This window comes from Rana temporaria, chromosome 4, assembly GCF_905171775.1.
Source record: "Rana temporaria chromosome 4, aRanTem1.1, whole genome shotgun sequence".
NCBI lineage: Eukaryota > Metazoa > Chordata > Amphibia > Anura > Ranidae > Rana > Rana temporaria.
Window position 1 is genome coordinate 421,785,653 of NC_053492.1, and position 19,645 is coordinate 421,805,297.

Below are 19,645 nucleotides of genomic sequence, written 5' to 3' on the forward strand. Positions count from 1 at the left end.
TGACCAGCTCCTCCCGTGTAGTCCTGGGCTGATTTCTCACCTTTCTTAGGATCATTGAGACCCCACGAGGTGAGATTTTGCATGGAGCCCCAGTCCGAGGGAGATTGACAGTCATGCTTAGCTTCTTCCATTTTCTAATGATTGCTCCAACAGTGGACCTTTTTTCACCAAGCTGCTTGGCAATTTCCCCGTAGCCCTTTCCAGCCTTGTGGAGGTGTACAATTTTGTCTCTAGTGTCTTTGGACAGCTCTTTGGTCTTGGCCATGTTAGTAGTTGGATTCTTACTGATTATATGGGGTGGACAGGTGTCTTTATGCAGCTAATGACCTCAAATAGGTGCATCTAATTTAGGATAATAAATGGAGTGGAGGTGGACATTTTAAAGGCAGACTAACAGGTCTTTGAGGGTCAGAATTCTAGCTGATAGACAGGTGTTCAAATACTTATTTGCAGCTGTATCATACAAATAAATAGTTAAAAAATCATAAATTGTGATTTCTGGAATATTTTTTTTTATTATGTCTCTCACAGTGGACATGCACCTACGATGACAATTTCAGACCCCTCCATGATTTCCAAGTGGGAGAACTTGCAAAATAGCAGGGTGTTCAAATACTTATTTTCCTCACTGTATGACGTCCACAAAGGGGATCTCCCATCCCGGGTGGACGTCATATGACGTCCTGGACTTTGTGCGGTGATATCTGAATGATGCCTGCAGCTAGAGGCATCATTCAGATATCATTGTGTTCCGGTGGTGATCCTGCGCACCAGCACCAGATAGGAAGCATAGAGATGATTGGTGACCAGATGGTCGGAGACCCGGGCGCGATGTGATGACGTCACGCCCGGATACTGGAATGTAAACAAAGCCGCAATTGCGGCTAGTAAGCATGAGATGGGTGAATTTTTTGGAGGAGAGATGTGGGGTCTTATTGACCCCGCATCTCTCCTTAAAGAGGACCTGTCACACACCTTTCCTATTACAAGGGATGTTTACATTCCTTGTAATAGGAATAAAAGTGATAAAAATATTTTTTTTTTAAAAAGTGTAAAAAATAAATAAATAAAGTAAAAAAAATAAAATGTTTAAAACGCCCCTGTCCCCGTTAGCTCACGCTCAGAAGCGAACACCCACGTAAGTCCCGCCCACGTTTGTAAACGTCGTTCAAACCACATATGTGAGGTATTGCCGCGTGCGTTAGAGCGTGTGCAGCAATTCTAGCACTAGACCTCCACTGTAACTCTAAACTGGTAACCTGTACATTTTTTCAAAGCGTCACCTATGGAGATTTTTAAGTAACGAAGTTTGGCGCCATTTCATGAGTGTGCGCAATTTTAAAGGGTAACATGTTAGGTATCTATTTACTCGGCGCAACATCATCTTTCATATTTTACAAAAAAATTGGGCTAACTTTACTGTTTTGTTATTTTTTAATTGATGAAACCATTTTTTTTTTCCAAAAAAGGAGTTTGAAAAATTATTGCGCAAATACTGTATAAGAGGTTGAAATGGCCGCCATTTTATTCCCTAGGGCAGTGATGGTGAACCTTGGCACCCCAGATGTTTTGGAACTACATTTCCCATGATGCTCAATTACACTGCAGAGTGCTTGAGCATCATGGTAAATGTAGTTTCAAAACATCTGGAATGCCAAGGTTCACCATCACTGCCCTAGGGTGTCTGCTAAAAAAATATGTATAATGTGTGGGGGTTCTGAGTAATTTTCTAGCAAAAGAATGATGATTTGTACATGTAGGAGAGAAGTGCCAGAATAGGCCCGGTATGGAGGTGGGTATAAAAGCCCTGTATTGAAGGGGTTAAAGTGATTGTAAAGGCAGTAGTGTTTTTTTTACCTTAGCACATTCTATGTCAGTGATGGCGAACCTTTTTGAGCCCGAGTGCCCAAACTGCGATGCAAAACCAACGTATTTCTTTCAAAGTGCCAACACAGAATTAAACCCACCAGCGGCTCTGTACAGAGGATGGGACTGATTATCCTTCTCTGAATGAGCCCTAAGAGGTCAAAAACGTAATATTCTGCCAGATTCGCTCAGAATGCAGGGTTCAGGAATGCATTGTGCTTAGAATGCACTGTGCAACATACACTGACCTACCTTACACATGCACTGACCTACCTAATGAGGCACAATGTTTCCCAATGACACCAATAATGAGGCACAAGGACACCAATGAGGGGGGTAAAATGTTTCCCAATGACACTAAGAATGAGGCCAAATAACAGCAATGATGGGGCATAAAGTTCCAAAATGAGGCACAATGACACCAGTGAGGGGGGTAAAATGTTTCCCAATTACACTAATAATGAGGCCAAATAACAGCAATGATGGGGCACAAGTTTTACAAATGAGGCACAATGACACCAATGAGGGGGGTAAAATGTTTCCCAATGACACTAATAATGAGGCCAAATAACAGCAATGATGGGGCATAAAGTTTTCAAATGAGGCACAATGACACCTATGAGGGGGTAAAATGTTTCCCAATTACACTAATAATGAGGCCAAATAATAGCAATGATGGGGCACAAGGTTTCCAAATGACACCTATAATAAGGCACAATGTCCCAATGACACTAAGAATGAGGCCAAATAACAGCAATGATGGGGCATAAAGTTCCAAAATGAGGCACAATGACACCAGTGAGGGGGGTAAAATGTTTCCCAATTACACTAATAATGAGGCCAAATAACAGCAATGATGGGGCACAAGGTTTCCAAATGAGGCACAATGACACCAATGAGGGGGGTAAAATGTTTCCCAATGACACTAAGAATGAGGCCAAATAACAGCAATGATGGGGCATAAAGTTTTCAAATGAGGCACAATGACACCTATGAGGGGGTAAAATGTTTCCCAATTACACTAATAATGAGGCCAAATAATAGCAATGATGGGGCACAAGGTTTCCAAATGACACCTATAATAAGGCACAATGTCCCAATGACACTAAGAATGAGGCCAAATAACAGCAATGATGGGGCATAAAGTTCCAAAATGAGGCACAATGACACCAGTGAGGGGGGTAAAATGTTTCCCAATTACACTAATAATGAGGCCAAATAACAGCAATGATGGGGCACAAGGTTTCCAAATGAGGCACAATGACACCAATGAGGGGGGTAAAATGTTTCCCAATGACACTAAGAATGAGGCCAAATAACAGCAATGATGGGGCATAAAGTTTTCAAATGAGGCACAATGACACCTATGAGGGGGTAAAATGTTTCCCAATTACACTAATAATGAGGCCAAATAACAGCAATGATGGGGCACAAGGTTTCCAAATGACACCTATAATAAGGCACAATGTCCCAATGACACTAAGAATGAGGCCAAATAACAGCAATGATGGGGCACAAGGTTTCCAAATGAGGCACAATGACACCAATGAGGGGGGGTAAAATGTTTCCCAATTACACTAATAATGAGGCTCAATGATGGGGTAAAAGGTTTACCAATGATACCAATAAAGAGGCCAAATGACACCAATGATGGGGTACAAGGTTTCACAATGATACCAATAATAGCGGGGCACAATTCCCAGGGCTGCGGTTTAAAAATGTATATATATATTTTTTTCCAATGAAGAAAAACGATAATTTCACCCAACAAAGTGTATGACAAGCAAGTGTATTGGCAAAGAGAAAATCTGCAAAGGCACTTTCTGGAGAGATTCCCAGGAAATCTTTTATTTTGGGAGTTAATCTGGATCATAGACACAGGGCCAGGATGAAGGAGGTGAAACCAGACAGGAAGGAGTTGAAGGTGAAGGTACCTCCAGCAGTTGGTACAGGTATGGCATGGCTCCGGTCAGCAGGATGTACAGTAGGAGCTTAAACCTCGGCCTCTAAGAAGCAGGAATCCACAAACAGAACCGATCTACACATGATGTCCACATCTCACCTGTCTCCAGTGTCTGTGTCTCCCAATCCGACAGCGCGTTCCCGCCCGCACGTCACCCCTGATTCCAGCCGCATGGGAGCCATGTTCTCTGTCACACCCACCCCAGACACATCACCGCTGGCCCCAGAGACTTGTGGGAGCCGCGTCTTATCATTCACGCCCACCTGTTCTCTGTCACACCCACCCCAGACACGTCACTGCTTGCCCTAGAGACCTGTGGGATGTGTAGTTTGATGGGGGCCGAATCAGTTTCTATTGTCCGAGGATTTTTTACAACACCGGTCGGTGTTTGCTTTTCTCCTGGCGTGCCCACAGAGAGGGCTTGACGTGCCAGGTGTGGCACGCGTGCCACGCGTTCGCCATCACTGTTCTATGTAGTAAGGTAAAAAAAAACTTCTGCATGCAGCTCCCCCTTCAGGCCCCTCTAAACACATACCTGAGCCCAATCTCAATCCAGCGATGTGCACAAGAGGCTCTCTTAAATCTCTCGCTCCTCATTGGCTCATATACAGCAGCGGGAGCCATTAGCTCCTGTTGCTGTCAATCACAGCCAGCCAATCACCTCGCTCGATTCACACAGCGGCCTCCTGTGCCGCCGATCTCCGTTCCCTGCGACGTTACGACGCACGGGGACGGAGAACGGCGCCAAATTCAAAAAAGTAAACAAACACATTACATACAGTATACTGTAATCTTATAGATTACAGTACTGTATGTAAAAAAAACACACCCCCCTTGTCCCTAGTGGTCTGCCCAGTGTCCTGCATGTCATTTTATATAATAAAAACCTGTTTTTCTCCCTGCAAACTGTATATTGTCCATAGCAACCAAAAGTGTCCCTTTATGTCAAAAATAGTTTTAGATCAGCTAAAAAACAGCGATAATAAATTATAATCACTTGCAGAATTGTGCGATAGCGATTTGTGGGGAAATTCGTCATAAAAAAAAAAAAATTATGACAATGACAATTCTGCAACTGAGCAAATTTCAGTGATTTTGATTTGATTACATTATTGAATAATTTTTATTATAATTATATTATTATTTGTTATAATTATTTATAATTATTTATTATATTATAATTTATAATTTTGTTTTTAAAAAAATGTCATACCCGGGATGTCTATTAGAATCTTGTTTGGTCAGATTTAAGTGAGTTATTTCTAAAAATTACAGGCCTACAATATAAAACGCCAAATTTCCTTGCAAATAATGGTACCGCTTTCAGCATGTTTTTTCTGAAAGAATCATACCGCCAGGGAGGTTAACAAACTTTTTTCTTGCATAGTTCTCCTTTAAGGGGGCATGGCAGGGGGGTGTGTCCCATGCCTACATACTTTTTCTAATAGGTGTCCCTCGCTTCTATCTCGAAAAGTTGGGAGGTATGCCCTAGCAAGGGGCTTGCTGTGAGGACACTCCGCATGGGGGGGAGGAGCCAGGAGCACCGGTGGAGGAATAAAGAAGAGGAAGATCGGGGCTGCTCTGTGCATAACCATTGCACAGAGCAGGTAAGTATAACATGTTTTTATTTTAATAATAATACAAAAAAAAAACTTTTACAATTACTTTAAGCTGGGACTGAGCTAGACAAGGTTGCCTAGTGGAGTGCCGACACACCTGGTGGTTTTGTAATTTAGTCCTTTATTTTCGTAAAAAGTGGTTAACAATCAAGACAGATAGCAGAGATACATGACAAAGATCAGGCAGTAGGATCATACATGGTCATAAATGAGAGAACACTGCTTACATTTTGAATAAATATATTACATTAACCAGTTTCTGACTGTGTCACACAGATATACTGCGGCACAATGGCTCTCCCTGGCGAAATCCTGTATGGGTACATCCTACCCATTTTCGGCCACCAGAGGGCGCGCACCCGCTGCACAGTGGGGGACCCAATGCGCGTGGCCGGCGGGCACAATCGCCGCCGGCCACGATTGCATGCACGAGCGCCAGCACAGGGATTTGTGTGTGTAAACACACAAATCCCTGTGCTGTCAGAGGAGAGGAGCCATATCATTTCTTCCTATGAAGTACGAAAACCGATATGGCTTCTCTCCTAGTCACTCTCATCCCCACACAGTAAGAACATGCTGAGGGAACACACATTTAACACCTTGATCGCCCTCTAGTGTTAACCCCTTCCCTGACAGTCACATGTATACAGTAATCAGTGCATTTTTATAGCACCGATCGCTGTATAAATGACAATGGTCCCAAAAAAGTGCCAAAAGTCTCCGATCTGTCCGTCGCATTGTCGCAGTACCGCTATAAAACGCAGATCGCCGCCATTACTAGTTTAAAAAAATGCCATAAAAATGCCCAAAATCGTTCCCATCGTTTTCAGACGCTATAACTTTTGCGCAAACCAATTAATATACGCTAATTAAATTAGCATGTGGAAGAAGGTGCTCTGATCAGATGAGACCAAAATTTAACTTTTTGGCCAATAAGCAAGATGCTTTATGTGGCGGAAAACTAACACTACTCATCACCCTGAACACACCATCCCCACCGTGAAACATGGCGGTGGCAGCATCATGTTGTGGGGATGCTTTATTTTAGCAGGGACAGGCAAGGTGCTCAGAGTTGATGGGAAGATGGATGGAGCCAAATACAGGGAAATCTTAGTACGCTCCTTTTGACAATTGTTGTCCAACTTTCGGCCAACAAATGTTGGATGACATGCTAGTAGATTTTTGGCAGACAACGGTTGACTTAGGAGTTCTGAATACAAATGCACACCACACTTTTCACATATTCATTTGTAAAAAATCTTGAAAGCCATTTATCATTTTCCTTCCACGTCACAATTATGTGCCACTTTGGGTTGGTCCATCACATAAAATCCCAATAACATACATGACAAAATGTGGACATTTTCAAGGGGTGTGAATACTTTTTCAAGGCACTGTAATATACTTTATTTTTCGCTTTTATAAATAATAAACCAATGAGAATGAGGAGTGGCCATTTTTTATACACAACTAGAAAAGATACCCCTTAGGAGCCATTCATGCCCAGTGCTCCACCATTGTGCCACAAATCCCCAGATTTACAAGGAGGTTTTTGGAAAATAAAAACTGTACAATGCACTCCTCTCCCCTAGTAAAGTCAGGGAAAAGGACTGCAGGCACCAGGCACACAGGGGTTCGGCCTGTCCGTGTCCCCAGCAACCATGGCCAGTTGTCACTCCTCCATTGGCTGTCATTGTGGCAGGAGGCGGGGGCGCGCCCGTCACCGGCGACAGCTCAGAGGGGCGAGGAAGATCCGCGCGCTCCACGCTAGTCTGTCCGCGCATGCGCTCGGGCGTGAGGTGACTGGCTGGCTGGCGGAGGTGACGTGCGCGCCCCCGTGTCTGGGAGCCGGAAGTCGGGACGTGGCCGGGACAGGATGGCGGTGGTGAGCGGTGTAGAGAGGCTGGAGGTCTCCATAGACGGGCTGACACTGAGCCCTGACCAGGAGGAAGAGCCGCCACAGGGGGCGGATGGAGGAGAAGAGGAGGCGGCGGAGGAGGACGAGGAGGCCGGACAGCTCAGCATGGAGCAGCGCTGGGGGTTCAGCCTGGAGGAGCTCTACTCCCTGGCACTGAAATTCTTCAAAGGTGAGAGGCACCTGAAGAGGGGCGGGGTCCCTGATGTGTATATGTGGGGCCTCTCTACTACTAAAATACCCCCCCCCCCATCTAATTATACATATGATTGGACGGGACTGTAGGGCCCCTCAACAGCTTTGCATTATAGGGCCCCCATGAAACCTGAGTGTGTTATTGGACCCCTGTACTGCTATGCACTATGGGACCCCATCACTGGCGTAGGAAGGGGGGGGGGCAGGGGGTGCTGTTGCACCGGGCGAACCATTTAGGGGGGCGACTTTCCGTGCCTCCTCCTAATTTTAATTTCCCGTGTCACCGCGACGCGGATGTTCCGAGCGGCCAGCGGCCACCATGTGTAATGTCCAGCCGCCAGCGCCCTGTGATTGGGCATATGGGGGTCATGTGAGGAGTGGGGCTGGAAGTCCCGCCTCCGCACATGACCGCCATACGCCCAATCACAGAGCGCCGGGAAACTCTGAACATGGCGGCGGGAGACGGCAGGTGCTGAAAGTGTGAGCCGCCGTCTTCCCCTCCGCTCTGGTGCTCTGCGGTACGGCGCTGTCTGTGTGGAGGGAGCGCATGGAGCGGGCTGCGCGTGGATGGCGCTGGCGGCCGGCGGGGGAGAGAGTCGGGACTCAGTCTGAAGCAATTCTGTCAGACAGAGAGGTAAGGAGGACTCTGAGGAGGATGGATTTTCACCAAGCTGGGGGAGGGGGGGGGGTTTGCGAGTATTGCAGGACTTCTACTGTCATGGTCAGTGTCATCATGGTCAGTGTCATCATGGTCAGTATGGTCAGTGTCATGGTCAGTGTCATCATGGTCAGTGTCATCATGGTCAGTATTGTCAGTGTCATGGTCAGTGTCATCATGGTCAGTATGGTCAGTGTCATGGTCAGTGTCATCATGGTCAGTGTCATCATGGTCAGTGTCATCATGGTCAGTATGGTCAGTGTCATGGTCAGTGTCATCATGGTCAGTATGGTCAGTGTCATGGTCAGTGTCATGGTCAGTGTCATCATGGTCAGTGTCAGTATGGTCAGTGTCATCATGGTCAGTGTCATCATGGTCAGTGTCAGTATGGTCAGTGTCATCATGGTCAGTGTCATCATGGTCAGTATGGTCAGTGTCATCATGGTCAGTGTCATCATGGTCAGTGTCATGGTCATGGTCAGTGTCATGGTCAGTGTCATCATGGTCAGTATGGTCAGTGTCATGGTCAGTGTCATCATGGTCAGTGTCATCATGGTCAGTGTCAGTATGGTCAGCGTCATCATGGTCAGTGTCATCATGGTCAGTGTCATCATGGTCAGTGTCATGGTCATGGTCAGTGTCATGGTCATGGTCAGTGTCATGGTCATGGTCAGTGTCATGATCAGTGTCATGGTCATGGTCAGTGTCATGGTCATGGTCAGTGTCATCATGGTCAGTGTCATCATGGTCAGTGTCATGGTCATGGTCAGTGTCATCATGGTCAGTGTCATGGTCATGGTCAGTGTCATCATGGTCAGTGTCATGGTCATGGTCAGTGTCATCATGGTCAGTGTCATGGTCATGGTCAGTGTCATCATGGTCAGTGTCAAGGTCAGTGTCATTGTAGGTGTCTGGTCAGTGCAGGTGTTGGGGGTCAGTACCATTACCGGTTGAACTTTCACATATACACGATCGGCGGCTCTATAGCCTGCCAATTGTGTATATGTGCTGGCTGCGTGCCCCCCTACCCCCCTCCAGTACTGCCGCCGCCCCCCCTCCTGACCCCTCACCTTCAATCCCGGGATCCGCTGCCCCATCTGCGGCCCGGGACCGGCTCGGGAGGGTGTCAGGAGGTAAGATGGGAGGGAGACCAGCATCTTCCTCCTTGCTGATCTCCCTCCAGGCTGTGAATGCAGAAGTGATGTGTATTACATCTGCATTCACCTGTCAGTCATCTGGCTGCTATAGCCAGAGAGAAGAAGCAGATCTGTGCTTCATCAGCTTCTTTTGGGGTCCCCAGGTGACATTAGGGGTCCTAGAGACCCCTAATGTCTCCATAAAGAGGACCTGTCAGTGTACCTGTGCTATTATATAGGGGGATTTTTATCCCCCTATGTAATAGCAATGACATAAAGTGTAAAAAAACATAAAAAGAGGGAAAAAAATAAGTAACTATAAAAAAAAGTGGATGTTTATATAGGGGGGGGGGGGGCGAATTTTTTTTTTTGCCCCGGGCGCCCATAACTCTGGTTACGCCACTGGACCCCATGTCCTGTGACAGTGGGGCCCCTGTACTACTATGCACCATGGGACCCCAGATCTTGTGACAGTGGGGCCCCTGTACTACTACTATGCACCATGGGACCCCAGATCATGTGACAGTGGGGCCGCTGTACTACTATGCACCATGGGACCCCAGATCATGTGACAGTGGGGCCCCTGTACTACTATGCACCATGGGACCCCATATCATGTGACAGTGGGGCCCCTGTACTACTATGCACCCCCATATCGTGTGACAGTGGGGCCCCTGTACTACTATGCACCATGGGACCCCATATTGTGTGACAGTGTAAATCATTGCACTGTGAGTCTACATATCATCTGACTGTACTGTGGGGCCCCTGTATGTACACCATAGCCCCCCCATATATCATTGTACTGTGGGGCCCCTGTATGTACACCATGACCCCCCCATATATCATTGTACTGTGGGGCCCCTGTATGTACACCATGGCCCCCCCATATATCATTGTACTGTGGGGCCCCTGTATGTACACCATGGCCCCCCCATATATCATTGCACTTTGAGTCTACATATCATCTGACTGTACTATGTGATTTCTGTATTGCCTTTTTTTTATATTATGTGGCCTTTATATAGCTGTCAGTATTATGTGGCCCCCATCTCTTCTCATTACTAGATGGGGCCCCTGTACTGTGGTATGTACTAAGCTGAATATGTTTGACTGTTAATGGGGTCCCTGTGCTGCAGTATATAAAGGGTGCCAATATTATCCAAATGTATCCAACTTCACTACTGCTGTCATCACAGGGCATTTATACTGGTGACTTTACTATGGGCCCCCATATGACTGTACTGTGGGGTTCCGGTATGGCCTTGCACCATAGGGACTAATATTTGCTTTGTGGTGTCCCAAGATTCTTTGATTATCTTATTCCCATGGTACCCTACCCAACAACCTCAGTAACCCCCCCCCCCCCCCTTTACTGCATGGCCCCATTGTAAATAAAGTGTCCCATTGACACTGACTTGTGCTGCGTGGAAGCATTTCATTGACTGTTACAGTGGTAGTACTTTATTATCATAGTACCTGCAGGGAAGGAACACTATTGGTTATGGGTAGAGGAGTCGGACCAGGATGTGTTTATAATTCCACATGCCGATCCTTCCCTTACCTGTCTGCTGTAGGAGAACAGATCCTTCCCTTACCTGTCTGCTGTAGGAGAACAGATCCTTCCCTTACCTGTCTGCTATAGGAGAACAGATCCTTCCCTTACCTGTCTGCTATAGGAGAACAGATCCTTCCCTTACCTGTCTGCTGTACTCGTCTGACTGGATAGCAGTTTGTTACCATTTCTAAAAAGTGTCATTAAAGGGGTTGTAAAGGAAAACCATTTTTTTCCCCTAAATAGCTTCCTTTACCTTAGTGCAGTCCTCCTTCACTTACCTCATCTTTCGATTTTGCTTTTAAATGCAGACCTCCCGATAGGTAAAACCCCCATGTGGTGCTGAGCCTTCATGATTTATTGAAAGAACTGAAATCCAGTGACTGAAAGGGGCAGTCCAGGGATAGTAAAGCTGGAGAGGAAAGACATTGATGATGCTGGACGTCCTACAGCCAGAAATGAGGGGGGTTCTATCTGACTTGCAGTACAGGAGAGGAGCCTGTGAAACTGTGCAAGACTGAAGGAAAGGTGGAGTTCCACCTTAACTATTGAAGCCACAAAGAAATCGGCAGCCGAGATATACCTATTACTGCCACCGACTGTACAGAGTCTTGCTATAGGTGTGTGTGTGTGTGTATGTATGAATATATATATATATATATATATATATATATATATATATATATATATATATATATATATATATATATATATATATATATATATATATATATATATATATATATATATATATATACACAGTTTGGTGATGTCACACTTATTCAGTAGACTTCCTTCCTCATTCCAGCACACCTTGTCCAGCTCACCAGTAACATTTTCAACAATACTTAGTGTCATTACCATTGCAATGAATGTAGCTTTTGTGTGTGTGTGTGTATATATGTGTATATATATATATATATGTGTATGTATGTATGTGTGTATATGTATATATATATATATATATATATATATATTATATTATATTATATTATTATTATTATTATTAAAACCTTGGTTTGAGAGCGTTTTGGTTTTGCAAGACAAGCAAATGTGTTAACAAATTTTGCCTTGATATACAAACGATGTCTTGATATAAGAGTGGCGTCCTGTCACAACTGAGTATAAAGAAGGAGAGGAGTCTCTAAGTGTAGCAATATGGTTACATTTAATGAAGGTACAACATTTAGCAACTTATTGCTACACTTAGGCGGTGCCTCTCTTCTCTTTTATACCCTGTGAAAAAAATGCTTTGATATACAAGTGCTTTGGATGACAAGCATGTTTCTGGAATGAATTTATGCTCACAATTGGGGCCGAAACAACTAATCGATTATGAAATTAATCTATTACAATTTTCATAATCGATTAATCGGCCAGTAACATAATGGGGTTAAAAAAACAAAAATTAGCCTTTATAGTACAAAAAAGCAAATCGCTACTGAAAATATTACTTTCACTGTCCCATCTTAAAAAAATGAACCCCTTACAGTAGCGATTGTTTGCTATTTTTGTACTTATTTTATTTTTTTTAACCCCCATTATTACTAAACATCTCAGGCCTCGGTCACACCTCTGTTTTTTGGTGCTTTTTGCAGAAACGCACTACAGTTCATTTACATGTTTTCCTATGGGACACGTTCACATCCATGATTTTTTTTCAGCTGCTGCGTATTTGGAAAGGGCAAGGACTTTAACGCAAAACGGTGCTATTTTGTTTTGTTTTTTTGGTTCAATATACTTCAATGGAGAAGCTGCAGAAAAGCATGTAATGTGTTTTTGCGGCAATTTATGTTTTGTAATCCGCCCCAAAAAAATTCATTTTTTTTTTAAGGCTGTTATCCGATTAATCGAAACAATAATCGGCCAAGTAATCGATTATGAAAATAATCGTTAGTTGTAGCCCTACTCACAATCCAAGGTTTTACTGTATATATGTTTATTTTTACCCTGTCTGTGTCCCATTGGTTGGGAAACTCGCCTTTCAGTCCTATAGACATAACAGACGGTCGGAGAAGATCTCTCTACAGCAGGGATATGCAATTAGCGGACCTCCAGATGTTGCAAAACTACAATTCCCATCATGCCTCTGCCTTTGGGTGTCATGGTTGTGGCTGTCAGAGTCTTGTTAGGCCTCATGGGACTTGTAGTTCTGCAACAGCTGGAGGTCCGCTAATTGCATATCCCTGCTCTACAGTGAGGGGAATCCCTTCTTGTCGGCTGCCTCTGTTGAAAGATTTCCTCTTTTCCTGTTTCGGTGAAAACTCAAAATTAGGTATTTTCCATCATTTCAGCTGCGGTGACCATGGCAACCAGGACCCAAATGGCTGAATTTCCCGAGTGGGGACACAGACAGCAGAATAAAAAATGCATCTGAATATTTTAATCCTTTCTGTTCACATTGTTACTTTTCCAGTTTGGTTTAAAAGCGGAGGTCCGCCCATCACTGCAAAATTTAGAAGCCAGCAGCTGCACATACTGCATCTGCTGACTTTTAATAATACAACACTTACCTGTCCTGTAGTCGATGCGATGTCGGCACTGAGTTCCATCAGCTGTCGGGTGCATGCCGCCTCCATTACGGGTAAAGGAACCCAGCAGTGTAGCCTTTCAGCTTCACGCCAGGAACCCTACTGCGCATGCGCGAGGCTCGGCTCCTCTCTCCTACTGGCCTGGCGACAGGGGGAAGAGGAGGGAGCCATGACGTCAATACCCGTGGCTGATGTCACATTTGGCACTCCCCGAAAGGTGCCAAATGTGGCATCTTAACTCCTCCTAAACGTCTTCACGGACACGTAGATTTTCAGGCATTGGGTTTAAAAGGGGGGGAGGGGCGCGATGCCAAGTGCCCCTAGGAGCAGCAGAAAAAAACTCTAAGTGTACTTGAGGCCTTATAGTTAACCTATCTGCTGTGAGTTATCAGTAGTTAGTGACAGTTGAATTTATCGCCCACGTGTCAGTACGTATTCTTGTGATTGTGTGTCCGCAGTTATCATATGACAGATTTTTATTTATAGGATATCACTTGTGACCTCTCACTGTCTTTTGTGTAATTCTTTTTTTTAATACTTCGGTCTTGAAGTTGGCTTGGAGGAAACCAAACTAGGCAATCCAGTCAGCTCATTTGAAGTTTAAGGATTTCTTTATACTAAAGTAGAACTATAGGCAAAACTATTTTTTTTCCTATTTTGGATTGAGCAAAGAAAGGGTATAACACTGTTATATATATTTATTTATTTTTTTGCAATCTGTGGTTCGTCGTAGAGATTTCTCTTCACTTCCTGTCCCCATAGCCAAACAGGAAGTGAGTGAAAATCTCTGTAAATTAAGGGGATTCCTTGGGGGCCCCCAGGTTACCCGGAGTAGTGTTCCTATTGGAAGATTTCCCATCTATTACTTTTCAGAGGACAACTCCGAATTTGGGATTTTCTTTTACTTACAAAGCTATTGGTAAACAGAACAAATAGAGAGGGTGAATCTCCTTAGACCCCCCTTTTACAGTGGGGCGCTTATCGGCGTTTTAGCGCTTAAAATAGTGCCTGTAAATCGCCTCTCTTGCCACCCCAGTGTGAAAGCCTGAGTGGGGAGGTGGGCTTGCAGGACGGGAAAAAAGTTCTGCAAGCAGTATCTTTGGGGCGGTGCTGAAGCAGTGTATACACCACTTCCAGAATGCCCTGCCCATTGAAATGAATGGGCAGCGCTGTCGAAGCGCTGCAACACGGGCCCTATTAACCCTTTCTTCAGCCACTAGCAGGTGCTTCAAAATGCCCCACCCCAGTGTGAAAGTAGCCTTAGGCCACTTTCACACTAAAGACCACCCTGTGCTCGCAGTAAAGTGCTGCTCGTTTTGGCAGTGTTTTTACCGGCGCTGTGCGGGCGGTAGAGGGGCGCTTTTAACTTCAAAGAAGGGGTTAAAGGCACCAGAAAAGTGCTGCCCGTTGATTTCAATGGGTAGGGTGGCGCGGTATATATGCAGCTCCCGCAACACCCCAAAGAAGCTCTTTATTTTTATTTTTTATTTTTTGTCCTGCAAGCATACCGCCCCAGTGTGAAGGCACTCGGACTTTCACACTGGGGAGGCATGGGAGGCGCTATACAAGCAATATTTTTTTGCGAAAGTGGCCTCAACAGGGGCACAGGCGGCAGTAAAAACTGACAGGCATTCTAATTCCTCTCCACAAAACTGCAAAAAAGCTTTGCCTTTTGTTATACTTTAAAGCTGAAATGGACTCCTTGATTTATCTGTTTTCAAAAACAATTACATTAAAGGTATGCCATGAATGATAACTTTTACAGTTGCTTTGGATCTCAACCAAACTGTCAAGCCATCAAATGTCTGGTGTCATAACTGATCACTTCAGCACCATGAAATCTGCAAATTTAAACAGAGGCTAAGATGTAAGGTGGCAGCTTCCGTACTGCAGACATATATAGCTAGGAGCCAGAGACTAAGGACTGGTTCATACCTAAATCGCACAGAAGCCTCCCTGTGCGATATTTTTTTTTTTCCCTCTTCTTCCTTTTAAGCCCATTTATTTGAAAGGGCTGAATATTGCACCGTGTGATACTTTTAAAAAATGCACGACGCTAAATTACATGGCCCTGCGGTACTATGCAATTTGGTGCCTGCAAACGCACTATTGTCACAATTTTGGGTATCGGTAACAATGTGCATTTTGAGCACAGTTTGGAAAATGTGCACGATATTCATCCTTCCCGCACTGCTTTGTGCTGTGAACCAGCCTAGTAATTTATTCCTTGACCTCAGTCCTGTTTCAAACCTTCAGCAGGTCCCATGAAGTGGCTTTTTTTTTTTTTTTGCACCTTTAGTTAATATTTTACGGTATTGTAGTATGCTACTATGCGCAGTTCCCGAGTTTGTGGTTGGATACATTGTCGCTCCATTACCATTAGGCATTGATTCTAAGCTCCCTGTCACTGAACAGGTTTTCTCACTCGGGTTCCACAGCCAATCATAGGAGGGGAGAAGTCTGCGGGCGGTATCAGATTTTCGGATGACAGCCGCACACAAGCAACGCAAGGTTTTTACAAGATTAGGGGAGTGTTCTGTAGGGGTGCACCAAATGGGAACTTTGGAACCGAAAATGCAGGATGTACTTGGCTGAGACCGAAACAGAAAAAGACAGTTTAAAAAAAATAGAAGATATATATAATATATATATTTATCTCACAAATTTAAATTAATATGAAATGGTCGGCCATTATTGGCACGTTTTTAGCTCAAGAAAAGTTAAAGAAAAACGTGTCCCTTTTAAAATTCTATCTACAGTGGAACCTCGGTTTACGGGTAACGCGGTAACGAGGTTCCACTGTATGTCTTTACACTGGTCTGTAACGCTTTTGTTAAAAATCCTGCTTGCTGCATTTTTGGTCAGTTAAAAAAAAAAAAAAGCACCAACAAACGCACCTCCCTGTTGAAATGCATTGAAAACGGACCAAGAACGCACCCGTGTTATGTTTTTGATGTGGTTTTCGAGTCACATGACCTATGAAAACCAGACTATAAGCACGGCAAAATCGTGTGCATTTTCAGCTCCATTATCGGCACCTTTTTCTCTTATTGTCAAAATGCAGATAACGCCATTTTTAGCCACCAAAATGTTGTTGCATCTCTAGTTTATAGTACACAAGTGTAAAAAAATCCTAAGGAAAAAACCAAAGGAAAACACTGCGCTAATACGTGATGAAAAAATTGTGAAAATAATAAGTGACAAAAGCAGCTGGTACCTATTGCTCTAAATACCCAAAGCAAAAAAATTACAACCAAAAAGAAGGTACAGCGCTGATGTGAATGAAACGAATTGTGAGTGAACAATACAATTATGAAAAATAATCAGTGACTGAATAAATAAATTAGATATTGATAAAAATAGTTCATAAAAATATCCAAGAGTGAATGTACTGATCCTTCACCAATCAAGAATTAAGTATAAGTGACAAAAATAGCAAATGTAAATCAGTGAAAAAAAGAGTCCAATGATAAAAAAGGCAAAATTCTTATTTCTTTATCTTCCACCAAGTATGACACCCGTGTGATGGTATTCCAATCTGCTTACCAGATTAACTGACCGTGATTGCGGTCAGATAAAGCCCAGAGATCTTTTAGAGTCCTCTCAAGTGGACTAAATGGCAACAGGTTATACAGATCATCTACTGCTCCAAAGCTCCAGAGGGAATAGGGATACGCTCATATATTCAAAAAGAAGAAGAAACGAGAAAAAGCTCCATGGTGAAGTACTGTATATAGGATCATGATTTATCTTTATCTGCTTCCTTGGGTATGGTGACCTTCTTTCAATGGGAGGCGTGTATCCAGGTGTTCTTCCCTGCAACTTTCACCGTTGTAGCTGTTATTAGGAGGACCTGATCTGATGCATGTAGTCAGTTTCGGAACTGACTACATGCATCAGATCAGGTCCTCCTAATAACAGCTACAACGGTGAAAGTTGCAGGGAAGAACACCTGGATACACGCCTCCCATTGAAAGAAGGTCACCATACCCAAGGAAGCAGATAAAGATAAATCATGATCCTATATACAGTACTTCACCATGGAGCTTTTTCTCGTTTCTTCTTCTTTTTGAATATATGAGCGTATCCCTATTCCCTCTGGAGCTTTGGAGCAGTAGATGATCTGTATAACCTGTTGCCATTTAGTCCACTTGAGAGGATTCTAAAAGATCTCTGGGCTTTATCTGACCGCAATCACGGTCAGTTAATCTGGTAAGCAGATTGGAATACCATCACACGGGTGTCATACTTGGTGGAAGATAAAGAAATAAGAATTTTGCCTTTTTTATCATTGGACTCTTTTTTTCACTGATTTACATTTGCTATTTTTGTCACTTATACTTAATTCTTGATTGGTGAAGGATCAGTACATTCACTCTTGGATATTTTTATGAACTATTTTTATCAATATCTAATTTATTTATTCAGTCACTGATTATTTTTCATAATTGTATTGTTCACTCACAATTCGTTTCATTCACATCAGCGCTGTACCTTCTTTTTGGTTATAGTACAAAAGTGTAAGCTAAAGGCGCTTTATGTATTAACGAGTAAATCGGAATCATTTCATATGTAAATTTCTGGTTGCAGTTCCACTTTAGGCTGAGGTTCACACTGCGGCACCGTCCGGCTCCCAGCAGGGGTCCGTTGTGTCTGCATTCACTGTTTCAGGTCCGATTTCAGCTCAAATTTTGGGCTGAATTTGGCCCTGAAATGGACCAAAAGACGCACAGACCTGTGAAATTCGCACCTGAGCCGCTCTGGAGATGTGTGAATCGGCTCCATAGAGAGCCACTCACAATCTCCTTAAAAAAAAAAAAAAAGGCTACAAAAAAAATTAGAAAGAATTTTATTTTAATTTTTTTTATATACTTGCCAGAAGTGGCTGTTACTAGGCAGATCGTCCTAATCTGCCACTTCCTCGCCCGCTGTGGTCTTCTTTCTTTCTGAGCCCTGTCTTCTGGGGTCCCTCGGCGGCTGTCTCGGATCCTCCTCGCAAAAGCTTTCCACCTTCATGCAAGCGAGCTCGCATGGTGGAAAGCTTTTGCGAGCGCGCTCCCGTGATACAGAGGCGGGCATAGCCACCTACTGTATCAGCGCTGCCTCATCCGCTGTGATTGACAGCAGCGCCAGCCAATGGCTGCGCTGCTATCAATCCATCCAGCCTAGCCAATCAACGGCCAGGCTGGGAACCGAAGAGGATCACGTGGACGCGCGCAGGACTTTCGAGGGGTCAGGTAAGTAAAACGGGGGTTCGGGGGGGGGGCGGTACCGTCGGATGTTTTTTCACCTTAATGCATAGGATGCATTAAGGTGAAAAAACATGTACCAATACAACCCCTTTCATTTTCTTTTTTTTTTAATGCCAGACCTCCGCTTTAAATGCGAATTGAATGCAGAGAAATCCGCATCCCATTCACAACAGTGTGAATACTAATATGTAGACATCATCACTAGACTTCTAAAATGCTAGTTGCCTGGCAATTTCTGAAATCAGTAGTTTGAAGTCACTGACCTGCCATTGGATTGACATGACCTCCAGGCAAACAAACCGTTTTATCCAGGAGATGTTTTCCTCTAAATGTGGGTGATAATTCTAACCATCCTCCAATTCATAGTGGAAGAGTCATGTGTATTGTTCCAGGTCTTTCAGTAGCCTTCTGTGTGTTGTCCCTGAAGCAGCCTGCATGATAAATGGGCAGGTCTTAGCTGTGTGTGTATCGGCGCTCAGCGCACATCTTATTAACCTAGATGTGCTACAGCCAAGGCCAGTGTGTGTAAATGGAGTCTGATTCTAAAAGGGTGACAGCTGCTGGCTGGCTGCCCTGCTCCACTATCCAGAGGCAATTTATCTTGAACATTCTGCTTTTGTTTCCATATCTGTTCATACAGTTACAACCCCAAGACACCTTCTGGCAGAATTAAAGGTTTGTTTTTGTTTTTTGTAATCCTTTGCCAGTTTTGCCAGCTTGATTTGTATTTGGAGCGATGGAATGCTTTGAGGTTTTGGCCTCCTTTACCCCTTTTGTAAGAAATACTGCAGACCACTTTAGCTTTTCACTGAACTAAATTAATCAGTCCAGATTAACAAACACAAGGGACCATCACATATTAGTGGAGAAGTGGCAAAATCCAATTTTTAACACTGCAGGCATCATTTATAGAGAATCTTTCACTTTGTCCATTCAAGGCTCTCAGAAAAGGGCA

General features: G+C 44.0%; 1 protein-coding gene across 1 annotated transcript in view; it reads left to right on the forward strand.

The window, feature by feature from the left end:
* The first annotated feature begins 7,273 nt into the window (after positions 1–7,273).
* Positions 7,274–19,645, forward strand: part of ACBD3 (acyl-CoA binding domain containing 3) — a 34,058-nt gene continuing 21,686 nt past the window's right edge. The window contains exon 1 of the mRNA XM_040351346.1: positions 7,274–7,535. Coding sequence (XP_040207280.1) covers positions 7,325–7,535 — 211 coding nt within the window. The 5' untranslated portion in view covers positions 7,274–7,324. The remainder of the gene's footprint in view (positions 7,536–19,645) is intronic.